General features: G+C 35.0%; 2 protein-coding genes across 12 annotated transcripts in view; one reads left to right on the top strand and one right to left on the bottom strand.

Moving 5' to 3' along the window:
• The window catches only part of LOC101888795 (uncharacterized), a 33,721-nt gene that overhangs the window by 6,909 nt on the left and 3,606 nt on the right, over positions 1-23,206 (top strand). Inside the window, exon 2 of one of the 7 annotated variants that reach the window (XM_005190701.4) lies at positions 10,247-10,606. In XM_005190701.4, the coding sequence (XP_005190758.2) occupies positions 10,464-10,606 (143 nt within the window). In that variant the 5' untranslated portion in view covers positions 10,247-10,463. Of the gene's footprint in view, positions 1-10,246; positions 10,607-11,255; positions 11,758-12,130; positions 12,184-22,565; positions 22,837-22,958; positions 23,151-23,175; positions 23,202-23,206 lie in introns of those variants that run through there. The other 6 variants (XM_059119779.1, XM_059119778.1, XM_020039341.2 and 3 more) reach the window with 6 other exon arrangements.
• On the bottom strand, positions 1,570-10,154 carry LOC101892699 (uncharacterized). Of its 5 annotated transcripts, none has more exons than XM_059119782.1 (2): positions 9,567-10,154; positions 1,570-2,804 (listed from the first exon to the last, which is right to left on the bottom strand). In XM_059119782.1, exons 1-2 carry the CDS (start codon positions 9,774-9,776, stop codon positions 1,602-1,604), a joined length of 1,413 nt encoding a protein of 470 aa, XP_058975765.1. In that variant the 5' UTR covers positions 9,777-10,154; the 3' UTR covers positions 1,570-1,601. The 5 variants fall into 5 exon arrangements, with proteins under 5 accessions (XP_058975765.1, XP_058975769.1, XP_058975770.1 ...); XM_059119786.1 differs by having other exon boundaries at positions 9,852-10,149; XM_059119787.1 differs by having other exon boundaries at positions 9,774-10,149.

Here is a 23,206-nt window from a genome sequence, read left to right on the forward strand (position 1 = left end):
TTCTTTACATGAATGCAGATTCTGTTGTTCGAGAGGTATTAAAAAGTGCCTATCTTTACCGAGCACTGATTGAAAATTATGCCATTGCGTGTAGTTGGATGTTTTTCGTTTATTGCTCTCTTCCAATGGATCCACTATGTTCGGAAAAAGACACCTGAGATCGTTTGATCCATCTTTAAAATTTCTAATACAAAGCGCCCTTCCGATTTAACATTATTCAGATTCAGGGTTTAATTAGTTGCTAGGGCTTTAAGTATGTAGGTTGAAGAAAATTGACACTTGTTATAGTCTAAATAAACAGAATGTTAAATATGTTGAACCAAAAAAAAAAAATAATAATAATAAATAAAATAAATAAGTTGAAGTCCTCTAAGATATCCAACTTGTTTTTGAGGACATATCTCTATTATTACCAATAAAGCTTATAAAAACCTAGGTTTTGTCAAGAGGTGGAGTAAAGAATTTGCAGATCCGTTGGTAACACAAAAATTAAATATATAATTTGTTCGCTCCATGTTAGAGTAGGGTTCTATAATATGGGATCCGGTCTACTCACGCAAACAATGTTGGATCTGTTTAAACAGTTTCTTATCTTTTGTCTGAGGAGCCATACATACACCGATCAGAGATGGGAACCTGCCTTCAATACATTGAAAGGTAAATTACAGAAAATGCAAAGATTGGAATGCTTATGGCTGGAACATTCAAACTTTACCCTCGTGTAAATACAGGTTAAATTTGATGAAATTGTCCACACCAATAATCGCTGAACAATGTTAAATTTACTTCTATTTAAAACATTACACTATAAAAACTATTTTCTTAGTTTTAAGTATTTAGTTTGTAAGGATTGTATGAATTTATAGACTTAAGAAAAAAGGGATTTCGATTGATCTACTTTTTATTTATTTCTAGTTATTTTGATCTCGTTACTGCCGCAAACAATTTGTATTAGTGTTCCCATAACTTTTCAAAATGGACGGTATTAAGTTATATGAATCCTACCATTGGAATACTCTATTCGATTTTGAGTCGACTTGTCCCAAAATTTGTCTTAACGGGCAAAATGCAGCGTAGAGAATATTTAGAAAAAATATATCGATTTTAGGCTTGATTCTATGCCTTCTCGTATCAAAATCGGTGATATCAGTGTCATAATACGGATTTGAAGAAGTGTATGTTGTAAATCTATCGGTTGTCTAAAAATTCCATCCCAAATATTGGGCGAAAATGCCAATGCAAATTTATGTCAAATTCATCCCAATGAAAATTCATTGCCGCAAACAATTTGTAATAGTGTTCCCATAACTTTTCAAAATGGACGGTATTAAGTTATATAAATCCTACCATTGGAATACTCTATTCGATTTTGAGTCGACTTGTCCCAAAATTTGTCTTAACGGGCTAAATGCAGCGTAGAGAATATTTAGAAAAAATATATCGACTTTTTCATATTACGGCTTTGAAAAAGTGTATGTTGTAAATCTATCGGTTGTCTAAAAATTCCATCCCAAATATTGGGCGAAAATGCCAATTTATGTCAAATACATCCCAATGAAAATTCTTCGCTAGGATTTTTACATTAACTTTATTTGTAATATCTAATATTTCAGGCCTCGAGATCTCGCAGTACTTGGCTTTTTAAATATGGTATTATACGAATTTATACGGTATACAGGATTTGCTTGAGGGCCAGCAATTGGGGTGGCGACTGCTGCTGGTCCGCGGCTGACGGCATTCAACCCTGATCGTAAATTGGGCGCCACATAAGGGCGTTGACTTGTTGACGGAAGTGATGCCTGCGATTTTTGTTGTTGCGGTGTGACCGGAACAGGTTGTTGAGTGGCCAATGTATTCGATTGTTGTACTGAAAGACCCGGTTGCTGCTGTTGCAAAGGTGGTAATAAAGAGTTTATGGGAAAAACTGGAGCATTTGTTTGCCTACGTGGGGTGGGGTTTGGGGTTTGTTGAGTTATCTGGGGCCTCCTCGTCACTGAAGGAGCTAAATATGGATTAACATCTGCATTACTGTTATTTTTGGGTATATTATACGTCTTTCCATAAGGCGTAACAACTACCTCACTTCCGACAGGTTGCTCGTGAACACATGGCTTGGGGTAAATATAGCCGATATTGGAGTTGGGGATCTGTTGCACATAGTTATCGAAATACTGATGTACCGCATGTCGAGGTGTGGAGTAGTTAAAATTTACTAGCGACTCTCGAGTCTTTAACTTGCTTGTGTTCACTTTTGGCAAAAGTTCAGCATCGCCCTCGATTTTCTCAACAAATTCCTCGGAGGATACTTCGAGCACGGGTTTTTCTGTTTTCTGCGGCTGCACACTTTCCTTTTGCTTCTTTCCACTGGTGTCGCTTTTACTTGGCTCCTTGGCTTCAGAGGCGCTATGTTTTTTATTCACATACTCGAATAGATCTTCAACGTCGGGGACGTCGGGTATTACTCCGTAAGCACTAAAATTCTCTTTAAACGCCTTTGTCCATTCCTCATTTTTATGCAGGTCCGGGTTTATCTGCAATGTTCCCGTGTTCCGGTCGGTTCCGATGTTTTTAATTACGGTCACAGTTTTTACATGTGTACCCTCCTTAGAATTGATATTTGTCGCAGAGTAAGCCAAGCTTATATCTCGTTTTTCTTGATTAGGAGCCTTTCTTCTAGAACGTGTTTTAAAATGCTGATGCAAGTTTTTCGCTCCGTCATTTAATTCAATATTTGTGTCATGTTCAAATATGGCTGCCGATGTCACTAAAAATAATGACAGCGTTGCTAGTAGAGCACATTGTACCTGTAAAATAAAACAAACGAGATTAAGTATCGTTGACGATGATAGTAAGTGAACATTAAAAAAAATTGCAGCTCAATTATTGAGCTTTGTTGAGTCAATTAAGCCTTCCTCCCACAACAACAATTAACAGTACGTTTACATATAAACGTATTGTTATGGTAAATTGGTTTGTTTTGACAAATCAGCTGATTAGTTGCAAGCTTCTGCAGGAATACCGTCTGTTTACTTTTCGCATTTTCCTTGCAAAAGAGAATAAAACTACCTTACTCTCTCAGAAAGATATTGCTGGACAATTCCTGCAGGAAAAGTAACCAGACACACCTAATGTAAAACATCTGATTGAATGTTGATGAATGAGAAGAAGAACAGTTGCAAGTGATTGCAAGAAGAAATTTGTCCAGCAAGAATTTGCAAACTCTCACAGAAAGAACTGTCAAAATTTCTCTCTTCAACCGCTCTCTTTTGCAGAACTTTCGGGTTAACAGACGACTTCCAGTAACAATTTGTAACAATTGTTACAAATTTTAGGGTAACCAGACACACCTAATGTCAAATTATAATGGAAAACAACGGCTGGATTTTAGTGCGGCTCTGTAATCCCTTTGTGAAAAAATAAATTGTTTTGAATTTTCTGTCAAAATGGTTTTGGGAGAATATTTAGTTTTGTTCGAGCAGTCGATGCGGAAGGTGTTGTCGGATATTTTTATGAATACACCGTAAGAAATATTGGAGCAAAAATATATCTTACTACATATTCGGGACAAATATTTCCGAAACTGTAAAAATTACAACTTTTAAGATTTATATTATTTGATTGAAATGTATTTGACAAAATATGCATACGAATTCACATGTTAGGAATAGAAATTCATTTCATATTGTTAGACAAATTTATTGTCCTTTTTTAAATTAATGGACATTTTCATATCCCTTGATTTCTCTGAAATGATATGTACTTTCTTAGTCAATATTTGGAAAAATAATATTTTAGGACCCAACGCAGGATATGAGTTTCAGATCAGCATAAAATTCTACAATTATTTGCGTATGTCAGCCTGTGGTAATCGGTATTAATTTTTAAAGGATCAACTTAGATGGTTAGGATGTTAAGTCTGAAATTATTATTTGTGTTTAATAATTTTTTTTTTTTTAAATTTTTTTTAATAAAAATTATATAAAATTTTTGAAAATGTCAACTTATATATTTTTTTATTTTAAAATGAAACATAGTTGAAATAACTGTGCAAATATATCTCCGAATTGTCTGATCAAAAAATTAATTTTTACCAATGAAGTTGTTTTGAAAACAGAAAAATTCAAATTGAAAATTGAAAGATAACCAATTATTTCTCACCCTGTAAAGAGTGGCAAAAAAACACTTGCAATATTTTGTTATTTCAAAACACATACAATCACAAAAAAATTTTTGAGGCTCTCTGCCTTGCCCTGATTTAGACCCTAAGATTGGCCAAGAATATTACTTTTGAAAACAATTGGACACTAAACTTGTAGTTTTTGCATTATTGTGATTTGACCCTTTTAATTTCAAATCACAATATGTCTTTTGACGGCAAATTTTGTTGTCAGATGGGCTTACTTGCCGACCTTCTGCCATTCATTACAATTTTCGACACACGCGTAAATTAATTATTTAGTTGTCAATGTTAAAATTGTTCAACTTTGAAATTTCGTAAGATTCATATAAATACATGTTTTTACTGGTGTGTAAAAACATATAATAAAAAAATCTCCACAATTTTTGGATGACTTCAGGCCTTGTATATCTATCTTTATCAGCATTTTCGAGCATTTTGTACAACCAAGGCCGTATCCCATTCCAAATATATTTTTCAATGTTTTAATTTTAATCACAAAAATCAAAATGTTTAAAAACTCATTTGGAATGATGTTTTTCCACATTCACTTTGGTACAGGCCACCCTACGAAAAAAACGAAGGAATTACGTTCCGCTCACACAGAGTCAGAATCTTTATAATTTTTTTCAATCCTTTTGTTCTCCAAACAAGACCACAAACATTTTGCAAACGTATCGCCGGGAAACGAGTCCAAATGACTGATGTGCGAAGCGTTGACCTGTGCATTAGTCGGTTTTGCAGACAGATGAGGGTATACATCTGTGTTAGAAGAAATATTGAGAAATTAAATGTGACCGGATGCTCATTTCGCGTTTTATGCGAGACTTAATTGTTCAAAATATACAAAATTTGATGACTCTTTTCTTTTTCTATACGGCAAATTTTTTTTCTTTCATTTCATTTCGTTAAATGAAAACCGTTATATGGTTTATATGAAAATTTGAAACAATTGCGGTGAATAATGTCGTAAAAATCATGAAAATACCAAATATCTGGAGGTACCGTTATATGAGCGCTACACTAAAACGTGTACCTATATAGATAATTCTCTTCCAGAGGATAAAGTACTCACAAGCAACTCCTTGTGCAGATTTTCAGACAATTCCATTGAAAAATGTGGCTAAAATCATCAAAATACCGAATAACGGGGAGCCCATATTCTAACTTGACCTGCCTGCAGACAAAAGACAGATCTGTGCAAAAGACTGCTTTCAGAGTTTGCTAAAAGAGAATGTAAAGCATTATATATTCATTATACCCTACAACACTATGTGTTGGGGGTATTATAAGTTTGATTGGGCCAGAATTGATGATCGCCAAATGTTTAGGGTTTGAAATGGACCAAATACTGAAAAAATATCGGATTTTGCAGTAGCTATACAGGTCGCAATTATAGACCAATCGACGCGGAATTTCGTATGTAGCTAGAGTTTAGGGCGGGGAAGAAGCCTAACAATTAGGGTGGTCATCGGATAATATTGAGCGGGTAAAATAGACCATATCCTTTGTGTTGAAAAAATTCAAAATTTTTCATTAAACCGCGAATATTTTAAATAATTGATGTTAACATCCAACAAATTGGATATATAGCAAATATGTGCGATATATATATCTATCAAAGAAGATCTGAAAGATCTCTTATATGTCGAGAACGGCTGAAGTGATTTCGACAGTTCTCATTAATTCAGAATTACCTCTTGGCAGGAAATAAAAAAGGTCTAAAAAATCACATAAAAATATCTCTCTAAAGATGAAAATATTGATTTTGTAACATTTTCTCATATTTTTTTCAATTTTGTCATATTTTTGGCATATTTTCATTTTGAATTAAACATTTGGTACTATTTCTACAGCTAACAAAACTAAGTAGTTAGGATATCAGGATATCATATACAGATCGCATTTATGGCCCGATCCTTACGAAATTTTGCATGGGGATAAGATGAGGGTCAGAATAGAAGCCTACTCTTTTTGGAGATGATCGCCATATAATTAGGGGTTGAAATGGACCAAAAAACTGCAAAATTTGTCAGCAGGTCGTAATTATTGTCCGATCCTCACGCACATTTGAATGGGGGTTACCGGACATTGCAAAAGCCAAGCAGTTTTGGATGGCCATCACAAAAATATTCAATGTGTGAAATAGTTTGCCAACTTTTGTAGACAAAATGCGAAAATGTCAATTTCAGAGACTTTTTGGAGAATTCACAAACACAGGAAAGACGCACTTCTGACTATTTCGTTAACGCTGATTTCGTTGAAGAATATAGTCAAATGTCTGTATCTCATATAGATGCGTTTCAGTCAAAAACCAATAATAAATGTTAATCTTTTGCCACTTCTGAGAGATTATAGGTCTTTGGGAAATATTGGTTCCAGATCTAGGAAGACCATTTACGTGCAACATCTACCAATAAATTGGAAATGAGCAAATTAGTTTATGTTGCTATTATTCGAAAATTAGAGAACGAAACCTGATGGGTTTCTTTTATTATTTGTCACAATATCTTGTGGAATTCTTTCGAGTACCTCGCCCATATAAACTGTATCGTTTATTATAGTGTTGTAGGGTATTCAACGGTCGGCCCCGCTCGACTGTAGCCTTTGCTTACTTGTTTTCACTATATTTTTTTATTTTACCTACAGTTCGTCTCTTTTTAATTTTTTTTGTCAGCAACAGGGGATTGTCGCCAATTTTCTTTTTAAACTGTCGATGTCGCTTCTATGCCTTACCGTAATACCATTTTTAAATCGAAGCGACGGCGACGGACTACAATACTCAATGCAAACGTTTTCTGGCATATTACCTCGTTACAAATAAATGTAATTCATGTATTTGTATACCCTTAGCCATATGGCTACAGAGGGTAGGCTTCACTTGATACGGCTAAAACGTGTATCATCGAAATAAAGGTTTTAGACCCTAGGTCCCTTAGAACAAATCCGTTTCAGGACATTTGGAGTTGATCTAGACGTGTCCGTTCGTCTGTTTGTCCGCCTGGCTGGTGCGCACGATAACTCCCGAAGGGAGTATCCGTTTTGATCTAAACTTGCTACATCGTATTATTATTGTCAAACTGAGATCTAGCTCAGAGATACCAAAAAAGATCTTAATTTGAATTTCGAATTCTTCAAGATGATTCGAAATATTAAGACTAAGACTAATAAGACTACTTTGTCATTAGAAAACTTGACAAAGTACATTGAATTGATGATAATCAAATTTAATTCCCTCACTTTATATTTCCGCGATACTTCTCAGGCCTAATTTATTTCCTAATCCAACTACAATTTCTTTTTGGTTTAGTGCTTGCGGATCTAGTGAAATAGGAGTTTGACCGATTATTGAGTTTTTTTTAGCTCAGAAGGAATCAATCAACGAAGGAATGCAACACCTGTAAAGAGTATCCATTTTACGAGAATATTGCCCCATTTTCATTTTATGACCTGCCTAACTTAAATCGTTTTTCATTGGACAATTTTGTTTGTTCAATACGTTCTTCACTTTTTAAACACAATCTTCTCCGGCATATGTTGCATAAAAATAGGATATTTAATATTTTTTTATACAAATTGTGCCATAACACACTTCACAAGAGTTGTTAAGAAACCATTCAGTTGATCGCTGCAGCTACGATCGACAAATACGATATCCAATGCAATGCTATTCATAATTGAATGTTTTAATCAAGACACAAATGGACTAACGTTACAATTTCAACACTTGTGCTTCATGAGGAAGTACTCACGATTGACATGGATCCTCTTTTAATAGTAACACACACACACGCAAGGACATCCGCTTGGCACACAGAAAGAAACCGTCCCGTTCCGCGTTGTTCAATAAACTTTGAAATTAAAAGTTGTGGCATGATTTATATATTTCGTGTCGTCGCTCCGAATCGGGGCAACTTTTATGAGAGGGAAGAAAGCTGGACGCAATGAAGAAAGAAATTGTCAGCTATGCAGGGATAGCTGTCAGCTAGCAGGCTAGTAACACAATAGGAGGATATACATTTATGTACGTACTTGCCATGCCATGCCGTTTGTTTTTGTTTTTTTTTTGGACCGTAATCTGGCAGGACTGGTTTTCCTCATCGATTATCGCACATTTTCCACTCGTTGACAAAGGAGCATGGCAAGAGTAAATGGTCGATCCTCATTGCCTTCCACAATTATGGCAAACACGTTTCTAAGCAAAAACTCTTCGGCTATTGTCTGCTGGTTGATACGGAAATGGCAACTAGTTTCACCTGGTGGGTTTTGCAAATAGACCTGGCACAATAAACAGTGGCATTATTTTTATAATTAACCACTTCGAATGCCAACAATTGGAAAAATAACTAATCAAAAATGGACGTGATGGTAAGAGCTGGCATGTATATATGTAGGTATGTCGTTAGTTTGATTTTATACATTCGGTGTGGCATCCATGACATAAAACCAATATAAAGTGTGTTAGGAAGATTACAAATCAGTATGGAACTCGACGGAAGACATATATCACTGCACACTTATTACATGCGATGTGATGACCTCAGCGAGTATTTCTTTAGGTTGCTTCTTTTGTCAGCATATTCTGTTCTGAGCGTACGACCAAAGCGTCCTCGGATTTGTAATTTTTTATGGTCCCGATACAGCGCCAGAAAAAGTTATCCGATAATGTGTGCTTTCAAAATTTGCGCCTATGTAAAAGAGGTCAAGGAACAAATGGACCAATATAGTCTATCTTTTCGGATATGATTTTATAAAAATATCAATGTTTTCAGGATTCAAGACTGTGCAAAAAGTCAAGCATTTGTGGGGAGGCAAGATGATATTCTATCCATAGAAATCCCACACACAGAAGATCTGCAAAAGGCTTTCCGCAACAGAAGACCTATGAAAAGACTTTCACCTACAGATGTAGGTTTCTAACTAGGGAATTAAGGGAAGAAATACTGAAGAAAACATAATGCTTTTTTTATTGATTGCTTTGAAAATATCGGGAACTTGATGAAATGCTTCTGGTCCCAGGTTTTTTGCATAAAACTTACAGTTATTTACGACACTAGGACATCGATCGTACATAGATACGTCTCGAAAACCAATAGAAATGTTGCTTAGCTGTCTTTGACATAGCTGGAGATATGGTCTAGGAGGAATGAACTATCGAAAAGACTTACAGTACACCAAGTACACCAAGATTGTCAAAAGTTCACAAATTCCATCGTTTTTGTCAACATTTTCAGTTTAAACCAAAGAACTAATTTACATTCATTCTTATTTTATTTGTTCAAATCGTATTGTTTCTCAGTCAATTACTAAAAACTATTTAATACAATACAATACATCAAGTATTGCAGCAAATAAGCCATATAGATGGACATTTTTATATAACACCCACATAACAGTACCGACAGATTATTGGTGTTTTAGTCACAGTTTCAAATCGAGTTTCCTTTAAATCGGCACTTTGTGTTCTTAGTATATAGGACACATCCTTGCAAAGAACTGTGCATATGGGTCCAAGTTTTTGGTATAAACTTTGGTTTTGGTTAAATTTGGTAGGATAGGTATACATAAGTTTTCCGATTATGCCGTCGTTACGGACCATGATGCTTTAACACCTTTAATGCGGCATGATCAGGTTTAGACATAAGCTTCTGAAAAGTTTGCGAATTACTATCACCTCCGAACGCGAACACATGTAACACAATTTAAAATATCCTTGTAGTTGTTTTTAACATTCGGCGCCATTAGGAACTTTCCGGTGAGCTCAACCTCTGACGATGAAAATTTAAAATAAATTTACTTTATGTTTTAATACAATTATAACCTAGTTTGTTAGGACGTGTTTAAATTTCAACAGAAGGTGAGTATTTTTTGTGCGCCAAGCTACTAATTGAAGCTGCGTCTAAATAAATAATGAATGAATAGAGAAGCTGTGCCTGCAATTTGTTTTAGACAAACAGGCCCAATAAGTGAACAAAATAGCACAATTTTTATTTATATATTTTTTTAAATTTTTGGAGGTATATTCGTATATGTATTAATTATTTATTTGTTTCTTTTTCTTCTTTTCAGATATCAATTGCAACACAAACTTGCGCGTACATACAATGCTGAACTCAATTCACTTTCATCCGATGTGAAATGCTATTGAGTTTGGAAAAAAATAGATGAGGCTAAACGGAAGCGAATATTTAGTTCTTTGTTCACAATCAGTTTGGAAATAAAAAAACTTATTATTTATTGAAAGAATAACAAAAACAAAACAGTAGTTGAGATAAACAAAGACATAATGAATGTAATCATTCGCTTGCAAAATTTGCCATGGTCGGCAAATGCTTTGGACATTCGTCAATTCTTCAATGGTTTATCAATTCCGGATGGTGGTGTTCACATTGTCGGCGGAGAAATGGGTGATGCTTTCATTGCATTCAGGTATAATATACAGCTTCATACAGATCCAATAGATTGTTAGTAATAAGTTAGACAAAGCGAAACGAAATGCCTTGAATCGATTTGAATGTTGCTTAGTCACGTTGGTTTGTTAGCGAATTTGGCGAGAGATCACGTGCCTGAACTGAGTAAAATATCAAAAATAGATCTAATAGATCACGATGCAGGTCTGGGGTGGTCCTGAAGGGAATTATGTTACAGTTCATTTTTTGCGGAGTACCAAAAAAGTACAACTCGTTAGTGTAACAGCCTTTAGTGTAACCGGTATCAGTCTTAAGAAAGTTGCTGGAAATTTAACAATACAAAAACTCCGTTGCAAGTATAGATATATATGTGTAAGTATGTATGACTTGGGATTCGTCTTCGATCTGATACATAGCAATATAACAGAGTGATTTTATGTAACTCTTTGCAAGCATGCATAAAAACCTGCATGAGTGATAGTAAATTGGATGAAAATTACATATTATTATTAAATTACATATTATTTTCCAGTTTGTGAATCTTGGTCATTAGATTGGGTGGGAATGGAAGAAATTCAAGGTTTTATGAGTTTCTGGGCGGTGAAATGTCGATTGCATAGAGCTGGGAGACCTTCTCAAATAAACGCAAAGTAAGTGCGGTTGTAAGTAGCAACATACAGCAAGAAACAAAGAATCGAACTATCATCGAACAATCGAAATATCACGTTGTTCGTATTCAAACCCACTCAGTGGTGCACTGCTAGACATATATACCAATGTTTAGGTGTCTTTCTTGTTTGAATACATTAAACTTCAGTTTCTTGGACGAAACATCTGCAAGAAATTATTATCTACTATAAGGAATGTGGAGTATGCATCCAAATAGTTAAATGTTGGCTGACGCATCAGTTAAAAAGCAGGCGATCGACTGGAAACCAGTTTGAACATGCAAAATTAAACAATGTCCACGACAAAGCATTGCGCGTTGGAAAAACGCGTTGACGGTATTTCGGAATTGAATACTCTGTGATTCGTTTCGTATGAAAGCGCATTGGTACACAATACTTCGTCCGAATGCAATGTAACTGACGTTTTGGTAACATTTAGTTTCGGATCTGAAGTTTTCCTGAATATTTCTTTTAACCAACCCATTGTATACTGAGTTTACAAGTAAGTACAGAAAACAGAGTTTTTTATTATTTCCTTTCCTGCCAATACAAAGTTCAAATTAGTGCGAATTTCATATGGTTATTCATAAAAAAAGCTTATAACGGCTTATAACCGTTTAGGTAGCAATAGATTTGACACTATAGCGTATTTATACTATTGAAAATTAACCCACTGGGTTTAATGCACCAATTGGGTCAAACTTGTGTTTTTAGATACACTCTTAGGACGATACAAAATCCCGCTCAGCTGATGTTTGTTTATGCATACATGCACAACCAAAAGAGAATGCAACAAGTAGCCAGACATGATGTAGGGAAAATGATAAAATGGAACAAAAAATGTTGCGAAATAAGTGTTTATTCATAAGTGTCCGTCTACGAGGAAAATAATGCGTCTTCCAGTGTATTATCATCAGAAAATACAATTGTAAGTGGTTCTTTCTGGCTATTGTTCGAATGCAAAATGTAACCAACACATTTGGGAATTTAGAGTGTACCGTAGAACCAACGTAAAAACCCAGTTATGCTTTCCGCTAGAATGTAGATTCCGCTCCGGATTTAAAACAAATCCGGTCGTAAAAAGTTCAATTAAACTTGATAGTGTGGGTTAATCCATGTACAATTTTGTATCTAAATGCGCTATTAAATAGGCAAAATATAGATGTGGTAAGTATTATTAAAAAAAAAAACCATCAAATGTATTAAGCTATATTAAGCTATGCTCTGTTCCAGCACCTTCAAGAATCTACTAGTTTTGCAATTGTCTTCGATTTCATAAAGTACAAATCGGTTATCGTAGTAAGAACTTTTCTAATTTTTGTATTCAGTTTTTGATAAAGGTGGCGGTACATAAGCAGCTTGGTGCGAGTGCGGTTCTACCATCCCTTTATGATATGTCAAACAATAGGCCATGCGAATACTTAAAGCTTCTTATGTACTTACACCTTAAGAAACATCAAGCAATCGGATTCAAGTTAATGTACCGACGATACAATACCCAAAAAATATTTTGTTGTTAATGTAACAATACGAAAACGTTGGGCGCCACTAGTTCGAACATCAACAGATTGGAAATCAATCAATTTCTGAGGAACTCATCGTTTTTTTTGGGCTTAGAGATTCAAATTGGCAATGATGACCGCACATATTCGCCAGTAAATAGTTCCTTAAAATATTTTTGAAATTATTCTTTTATCTTCAAGTTGTGTTAAGGATAAAACACCTTAATAGTCGGATACCTTTGACATCTTGGTATATATTTTAGAATTTGTGAAGTTTTGAGTAAATCGCTTATTCATATTGTGTTGTATGAGAGTTATTAGAAAGGTATGGGGTATTCATACTAGATCTAAAGTTTTATAGAAAAATGTCCATTCTTAAAGTTTTTTATGAGAGTTATAATTATTTTAAACTGTGATCCTATTTTGGGGAGGTATCAAAAATAATAGACCGTTATGCTATATCTACCGGTTAAGATTGAAAAATATGAATTACTTTTTTTAATTTAATTAGGGTATTGATTATTTAAAATTTTTTACAATTCGTAAGAGAAGTTCCAAAAATAGCGACTGTCCATTTTTGCTAGGCAGTCGAATGAACATCTTTTGATCGCCTTAAAATTTCTTGAAACAGATATCGCCCAAAGGGACTTGTTGACGATAGAGCATCACGTTTTCATTTCTTTTCAATAACTCATTATATCCTTCAATTGTGGAAAAAAGTGTGTTAGGAACAAGCACCAAGAAAGGTGACATATGCCTCATTCGATTACCCATTTTCCATAAAACTCAATTTTTTCCTTTTCTATCCCTTTAATTGGGACAAACGAATATTTGCAATTAATTATGTTAATACCTTTTCCGAAGTAAAAAAGACATATACGGTATATCATTTGATATCTTTTGGGCGAATTGATGCACACGATATCTCTCAAACCGATACCCGATTTAGTTCAAACTTTGCACATCCTTCTATTCTAGCCAAACTTATATAAAGTTCGGAAATGACCAGTATCATCCCACTCTTCATACCCATGCAAATGTTTAAAATTAACAAGTAAGCAATGGCTATAGTCGTGCGGGGCCAACCATGCGATACCCTACAACACTACAATATGTTAGAAGCCCCCATTATATCCAGATCGATTTTGGAAGATTTCGCTTTTGAAATTATGTCACGAGACAGTGACCAGGGACATTTGCACAATTTTTTTTAGCACTTCGTCATACTGTTAGTTGTTGTGGTCCAGCTAAATATAATCCAATGGTTATCCAAACTGCTAGAATCCTTCCCTGTCCTTAACTATCTTCTCAGGCGTGTTGGCTTCAAGAATTTTTTCTGTTTTTGGGTCATTTAAACCCCTAAATATTTTGCGATCATCTCTAAATGCAAGAGGCCCGTCTGTATCTCTAAATTAGACTCATCTATATTATTAGCTTGTCTACGATATTTGGCTTTATTCGTCAACGAAATTAGCATAAACAAGTAAAAAAACATTAAGTTCGGCCGGGCCAAACTTTTAATACCCTCCACCCTAGGGTAAAAGAACATTAGAAGAAATGTGGCAAAAAACATTAAAATGCCGAATATCGGGAGGTACCGTTATATAGGGGCTACACCAACACGTGCACCTATAATTACAATGTTTCGCCACACGAACTAGGACCCATTATGACCCACAAATACCAACTTTTACACAAATCAGTGAAAAAATGTGGCATAAATCATCAAAATACCGAATATTGGGAGGTACCGTTATATGGGGACTATACCAGAACGTGGACCTATACATGCAATGTTTTGCCACACGCTCAGGGACCTGTTGTGACCTACAAATACCAATTTTCAGACAAATCCGTGAAAAAATGTGGCATAAATCATCAAAATACCGAATATCGGTAGGTACCGTTATATGGGGGCTATACCAAAACGTGGACCTATACATGCAATGTTTTGCCACACGCTCAGGGACCCGTCATGACCTACAAATACCAATTTTCAGATGAATCCGTGAAAAAATGTGGCATAAATCATCAAAATACCGAATATCGGGAGGTACCGTTATATGGGGACTATACCAGAACGTGGACCGATATATCTCATTTTCAATACCAACCATCCTAGAGACAATACACACACTTGGGCCAAATTTCAAAGGTCTACGTCAAATAATGTGGGCTCTATCGTGATTTCAACAGACAGACAGACGGACAGACAGACAGACGGACAGACAGACAGACAGACGGACATCGCTAAATCGTCTTAGAATTTTATGCTGATTATGAATATATATACTTTATGGGGTCTACGACGAATATTTAGAGGTGTTGCAAACGGAATGACAAAGTTAATATACCCTCCTACCCATGGTGGAGGGTATAAAAAGCCAGAAGTTCGGCTTTTGTGTATTTCGGATATCGCCTGTAAGTAATGCTGGTATTTTTTCACACAAAAATAGTGGTCCATTCTACTCGCTGTCCTAAACACTAAACTCCGTGCAAGATTTCGTGTCCTTTGGTTTCTATTTGTGACCTTTATAACGGCAGCAAAATCAGGAACATTTTTGGTTGTTGGTCCATTTCAACCCCCAAATATATTGCGAACATCTTTAAAACCAATAGGCCTAGCCCTTTTGAGCCTAACCCTGCACTTACGAAAATTTTCGTGAGGATTGGACGATAATTGCAATCTGTATATAATAACCCCAAACTGTGTTGTAAGGCGAAAATATATTACAAAATGTACACTTCAATATTATAAGTCAAATTGAAAAAATCGTGCGATAAAAAATATGAAAAAATAAAAAAAAATGTCACAAAATACTACAAAACCTATATTAACATCATTATTAACATCTTTTTTTGCGATTTTTTTAGATTTTATACTTTTATGCCAAGAGGGCATTCTGAATTGACAAAATTTGTCAAAATCGGTCCAGCCATTCTTGAGATATAAGCATTATAGCTAACATCCCCTTCCTTTTTATATACACATTTTATATATTACGCTATATATATCCGATAACTATCGGCATCGACGTAACGGTCAGAATTGACCTGTTCGACTGTTTGTGATTTCGTCTGGATTAAACATATTCGCGGTTTAATGGAAAATTTGACTTTTATTTAATACAAATGTTATGGTCTATTTCACCCACTAAATGACCATAAAAATTGAAAGACTTCTAGCCACCATAAGCTCTAGCTCCATGCTAACTTCCGCTTCGATTGGTCCATAATTGCGACCTGTGGAGCAACTGCAAACTCAGGACATTTTTCAGTTTTCGGTATTATGCGATCATCACCAAAAGAAATAGGGTTCTATTCTGATCATAACCCCAACTCCATTTTCAATTTCGTGAGGATCGGACTATAATTGCGACCTGTAGAGTGATTACAAATTAACATGGACAGACGGACAGACCGACATACATAGCTAGATCGACTCAGCTCGGCGAGATAGGAAGATCCTTATGTACTTTCCTATGTGGGAAATCAATATTTCGAGGTGTTACATAATTTTTGGCCCAATCAAACTTATAATACCCCTAACACATAGTGTTGTAGGGTATAAATAAATATCTCATAAAAAACGAAGGCAATATCCGATTTCGTTCAAGCTTGGCAGATAATACGTCATGTAAAAAAATTTAAAATATCGGCCATCACGTATAAATTGAAAAGAGTATCTGGTTTGGTTAAACCTTTCCTTTTCCTCAAATTTTGTACAATTTTATTAGTTTTTCTACCACTAGATTCAGATATATCGGTCCACAAAAGTCCTCTTACAAGATTTAAAATTGTGCCGAATTTCAGACAAATTCGCACTTCTCTGACAAACGGTCAAAATAAAAAAAAAAAAACTAATAGAGTCCAGCGGTTAAATTTACCCACCGCCCACCATAGCTCTGAGACTCATATCTCTATATATGTACGCCAAATCGAAAAACGAACTATTTTTTTAATTGGCCATAAACCCCTTTTTTTGAAATGTTTATCAAATTTTTGAACCACGCAATTCAGTCATATAATCATAAGATGTATTGAACGAGTTTTTAATTTATAAGTTTTCTACTTACAATTGCAAAAATTTAATAGCATTAATTGTAAAAAACCTTCGTCATCTATTGGGGAGTTTTTCTTCCAAAAAAGGGGAGGAAATTTCCACAGCGGGAGAACATTTCCACAACGTTTTATTTACATTAGAAGACGGTGTAAACGAAAAACTTAATCGGTCTTGAATTCATTGAAATATCATTTTAATAAAGCATTTTTTTATTTATTTCAAAGAAGTCCAGTCTAAAGCGTAGGCGAAAATCAATGAAAATGAAATGTTGAGGAAACGAAAATTAGTTGGGTCTTTCTTGTATAAAGTTTTAGTGAAAATGGGAAAACCATGTCTGAGCCCCATCTCAACCTGGAGACAGGTTGATTGAATCAGTTAAATTTAGTGAGAGATATTGCAAAAAGTTATCGAAAAGCAAAAAATTTTGTAATGGAAAATAAGTTATTTAATGGTATAATACATTGTTAAGTGCATGGCACAGTTACATAGGTAATCTCATGCAATCGAGGGATTACGTTCTTTTTTTATTTGATGACCATAAATTGTCAAATTAATATTTTGTTGTTCTTCCTCAAATTTGAGCGTACCAAATATTTTGTCATTTTTCACGCCATTTAAGACGGAAGAATTCAAGCTAAAATCCAGCTTTAGCTTGTATTCTATAATTTTATTTAAGAAACCAGTAAAGAAAGTCTCAAAGTTGGGCTGGTCGATTTTATGATACCCTACACCACTTTGCATATTTAGTAGAGCTTCACATAAAAACTAATGTAATGTAATTATAATTTTAAGTTCAAAGGACTAAATATGGATAAAGATATAAATAGGAGCTATATCCAAATCTGAATCGATGAAATATGGCAAAAATATTTCTGAGCTGTATTTGATATATTTACCTAAATATCGTTATTACGGAATGCATATTACGGCTGTGAGGAACAGGGAGATATAGCTATATCTGAACCGATCTTCACCAAACTTGTCATACTAGCTTCTAGACTTAATTTAATGCTAATATTACACGTTTGGTGCACAATAAAAGGCAAATCGAACGATGTTATATATGGGAGCTATATCCAAATCTGACCCGATCTCTTTAAAATTTAGCAAAGGTATTTCTGAGCTGTATTTGATATATTTCCCAAGTATTGTTGTTACAGAGAGCATATTACGGCTGCGGAGGACTAAAATAACAAATCGGATGCACAATATATATGAGAGCTATAGCTATATCTGAACCGATTTCGATCAAATTTGGCATACTTATTTTCAGGCCTAATTCGATCGTATGTACAAAATTCGAAACTATTTGGGCCGATATTACATATTGGTGCACAATAAAAGGCAAATCGGACGAAGATATATATGGGAGCTACATCTAAATTTTGACCGATTATCTCCAATTTAAATAGGGTTCGTCCTTGGGCCAAACAAATGCTTTGTGCAAAATTTCATCTGGATCGGGCAATAAATTCGACCTGTACTTTGCTTAAAAAATACATGGACAGACGGACGGACATGCATAAATCGACTCTATACAGATCTTCAAAAGGAACTATGGGTCTATCTCGTTACCTTTTGCCTGTTACAAACAAATGCACACAGACATAATGCCCTGACCACCTTGTGGTGTGGAGTATAATGACATGGTCGAGAATTTCTGAAATGGTTTCCATATTTGATTTAGCAAATGAGTCTACTTCTGTTGTTTTGCCATGGTCAAATGCTTATAATCTGAAAAACCAGTAAAAAAACATTAAGTTCGGCCGGGCCAAACTTTTAATACCCTCCACCTTATGGTAAAGGAAACATTAGAAGAAATGTGGCAAAAACCATCAAAATACCAAATATCGGGAGGTACCGTTATCTGGGGGCTATATCAAATCATGGACCTATACATACCATGTTTCGCCAACGGAGCTATGACTACAAATACCAATTTTCAGGCAAATCCGTGAAAAAATGTGGCAAAAATCATCAAATTACCGAATGTCGGGAGGTACCGTTATATGGGGGCTATACCAAAACGTGGACCTATAATTACAATGACTCGCCACACGAACTGGGACCCATTATGATCTACAACTACTAATTTTCAGAGTATTTCTTGAAAAAATGTGTCAAAAATCATCAAAATACCGAATATTGGGAGGTACCGTTATATAGGGACTATTTCAAAACATGGACCTATACATACAATGTTCCGCCACACGAATTAGAACCCATTTTGACCCACAAATACCAATTTTTAGACAAATCAGTGAAAAAATGTGGCAAAAACCATTAAAATACCGAATATTGGGAGGTACCGTTATATGGGGGCTATACCAAATCATGGACCCATACATGCAATGTTTCGCCACCCGAGCTGGAACCTATTATGACCAGCAAATACCAATTTTTAGACAAATGTGGCAAAAAAATAAAATACCGAATATCCACACGCACAGGGACCCATTATGAGCTACAAGTGCCCATTTTCAGACAAATCCGTGAAAAATGTGGCATAAATAATCAAAATACCGAATATCGGGAGGTACCGTTATATGGGTACTATACCAGAACGTGGACCGATATATCTCATTTTCAATACCAACCATCCTAGACACAATACAAATAGCTCTGCTAAATTCTCTACGTCAAATAATGTGGGTTGTATCGTGATTTCAACAGACAGACAGACAGACAGACAGACAGACACACGGACAGACAGACGGACATCGTTAAATCGACTTAGAATTTTATGCTGATTATGAATATATATACTTTATAGGGTCTACGACGAATATTTAAGGATGTTACAAACGGAATGACAAAGTTAATATACCATCCTTTCCAAGGTGGAGGGTATAATAACTAAAATATGTAAATTATTGCCTGATGCAGCTGTTTTTGCTACGGGATAAATTTTACAGAGTACATTTTTGCGGCAAAATTTTGCAAACTCTCAATAACTCACCTGTCAAAATTGCTATCTATATTCGCTATCATTTACTGGACTTTTGAGTTATCGAACAAGATTTGTAAATTTTGTGCATCGTACATACTTATCATTCCAAAGCTTTATCTGATTTAAGTTGTATATAAGCACTACCATATTTCGGATTATTCTGAGTACTCGATCTGGGTAAGTATCAGATGGAGTTGATCGATATATTCCATTTTCACACACTTACATAGTCAAAAATATTGGGATGTGCAAGAAGAAGCGAAGGGGTTGCTGGAGGACAGCCATACAACAGAATGAAATATGCGAAATTTGGTGGCAATTTTTAAACCGGACAAATGTGCATAAAGGTTGGAATACATTTTTTTTAAACCCTCCACCATACTATTGAGGGTATATTTATTTTGTCATTCCGTTTGTAACTCATCGAAATAATGACCTTAGACCCAACAAAATATATATATTCTTGATCAGCGTAAAATTCTAAGACGATTTAGCCATGTCCGTCGGTCTGTCTGTCTGCCTGTTGTAATCATGCTATCTTTCGAACAAATTGAGATAGAAGGCTAAAATTTTGCACACATATCTGTCTGTCTGTTGTAATCACGCTATCTTTCGAACGAATTGAGATAGAAGGCTAAAATTTTGCACACATTCGTAAATGGGCCATGTAGGTCCACGTTCTCATAGCTCCCATATAACGGAACCTCCCGATATTCGGTATTTTGATGATTTTAGCGACATTATTCACCGGAATTGTTTCAAATTTGGAATTTGAAGTTCGAAATGGATACTAGCGCCTAAGACAGAAAATTGTCTGTGCAGGTCCACGTCTTCGTATAGCCCCCATATAATGGTACCTCCCGATATTAGGTATTTTGGTGATTTTAGCGACATTATTAATCGGAATTGTTTCAAATTTGTTATTTGAAGTTCGTAATGGATACTACAGCCTATGACAGAAATTTGTCTGTGCAGGTCCACGTCTTCGTATAGCCCCCATATAACGGTACCTTCCAAAATTCCGTATTTTGATGATTTAAGCGTCATTATTTACCGGAATTGTTTCAAATTACGTATTAAGAGTTCGTGAGAGGAACTACAGTCTGTGTCAGAAAATTGTATATGCAGGTAGGTCTTTGTATAGGTCCCATATATTTTTCGAGTTTATGTGCAATACCCACCGAAATTGTTTGAGATGTTGTATTTGAAGTTCCTAATTGATGCTACAGCCTTCACCGTTTATTTCAAGTTTCGAATTTAAATATGGTAATGGCTTATGTCAAACAATGTCTATGGAGGTAGAAAATTGAAAATTTCCAACTTCGTTCCAAATGGCCCGCCCGAACTTGCGCCTAAGACAGAAAATTGTCTGTGCAGGTCCACGTCTTCGTATAGCCCCCATATAATGGTACCTCCCGATATTAGGTATTTTGGTGATTTTAGCGACATTATTAATCGGAATTGTTTCAAATTTGTTATTTGAAGTTCGTAATGGATACTACAGCCTATGACAGAAATTTGTCTGTGCAGGTCCACGTCTTCGTATAGCCCCCATATAACGGTACCTTCCAAAATTCCGTATTTTGATGATTTAAGCGTCATTATTTACCGGAATTGTTTCAAATTACGTATTAAGAGTTCGTGAGAGGAACTACAGTCTGTGTCAGAAAATTGTATATGCAGGTAGGTCTTTGTATAGGTCCCATATATTTTTCGAGTTTATGTGCAATACCCACCGAAATTGTTTGAGATGTTGTATTTGAAGTTCCTAATTGATGCTACAGCCTTCACCGTTTATTTCAAGTTTCGAATTTAAATATGGTAATGGCTTATGTCAAACAATGTCTATGGAGGTAGAAAATTGAAAATTTCCAACTTCGTTCCAAATGGCCCGCCCGAACTTACGTCTTTTTACCTTTTTTTTCTGCCCTTATTCTGTCAAAACATATAGACATTTTGTGTATGTGTGTGTATTGTTTTGAATAAAAAATACAATAATTTGAAATTATTTCAAAATTTGGTTGCAAAATAGATGCATATTTTCGACGAGATTGGTAACAAATTGTACAATTTTGTGATTAAACTGTATCGTTCTACTATTTTGGTTTCAATCTTGTGGATTGTAAAAATATGTTTATTTATATTTATTGAAACTATTTTGATTTGATTACATTTTTGGACATATAATTCTGGCACTAGCATTACTTACAATAAGAAATGCCCATGTGCACCTGAATATGATTAAAAAAAGAAAGTATACATGTATAAGATAGTAAGATTACTAGAGAAGGCGTTAATTTAACTATTCGTCTGACAATATTAGATCCATTGTATAGATGATATAAACCAGTCCATATAAAGGGATAGGAGTTTATAATTTAAGCCAAACCTCGAGCATTCTAATACTTGCGTAGATGTGTGTAGAATTTTTGATGGAACTTAGGTGATCTCAACGGCCTACCTTGAAAAAATGTCATTCTTATGTCACTGTATGCATCATGGTAAAATAAGGAAGGTAAAGTCATTTCAAATAAGCATTCCCATCTTTGCATTTTCTGTGATTTACCTTGTCAAATATAAAGGTGGTTCCCATCTCTGATTTCTGTACGTACAATGGATTTAGAAATAAATGAAATGAATAATTTTGAAAAAATTGTAAACATATGATTACATGACTTTACCTTCATAATTCTACCATTATGTATGTTTATGCATGGTACAATAAAAAGGTAAGGTAGAGCTACCAGCTGATTACAATTTTTTTCTGAGTGTGCTCGACTTCTGCTAATTTTGTGTAGGTATTATTGTTTTGAAAAATGAAAACAAAATATTTTCAAAATCAAGGATTGGAAGAAACTTAAATTGCGGGACGTGCATTAACCAGATTTGCCACGGAATTGAAAGATTGAACACTTGGGATCATATTATTGAGAGAATATCCAGGCATTTCATTCATCTTTCGCGCTATTTGACTCATTTTAAAAATTAAAAAAAAAATTCAAGTAAATGAAAACAACTGTCTGACAGGAAGCGGGCATAGATTCAGTGCTATATTGTACCATGTGTGTATGTAATGTTTGGAACAATATTCGAAATAATTTTCAAGTTTTGTTGAAATAAAAATTCAAATGTAAAGTTTTCGGAAAGAAGAATTTTTTGCGGTTTTGAATAAAAAAAATTGGTGATATTAGGAATTCGAGATTGTGAAAACCGTGGCGTTCCATTTATTCTTCGCGATGTTCGATCGTAAAATGCGCTCATAAAATGCGAAATAAAAATCGGATTATTTCCAAACTTGACACTTCCCAAAATATTTTTACTAATAAAAGATCTTGTAATTTCGAGATGCGAATATGGGATTCTTCGACCCACTCCTTCTGGTATCTCCCCAAAATCTTGAAGGAGCAAAACACTCAGAACATGCGAAACACGTTAG

This window comes from Musca domestica, unplaced genomic scaffold (assembly GCF_030504385.1).
Source record: "Musca domestica strain aabys unplaced genomic scaffold, Musca_domestica.polishedcontigs.V.1.1 15, whole genome shotgun sequence".
In the NCBI taxonomy this organism is placed as follows: Eukaryota; Metazoa; Arthropoda; class Insecta; order Diptera; family Muscidae; genus Musca; species Musca domestica.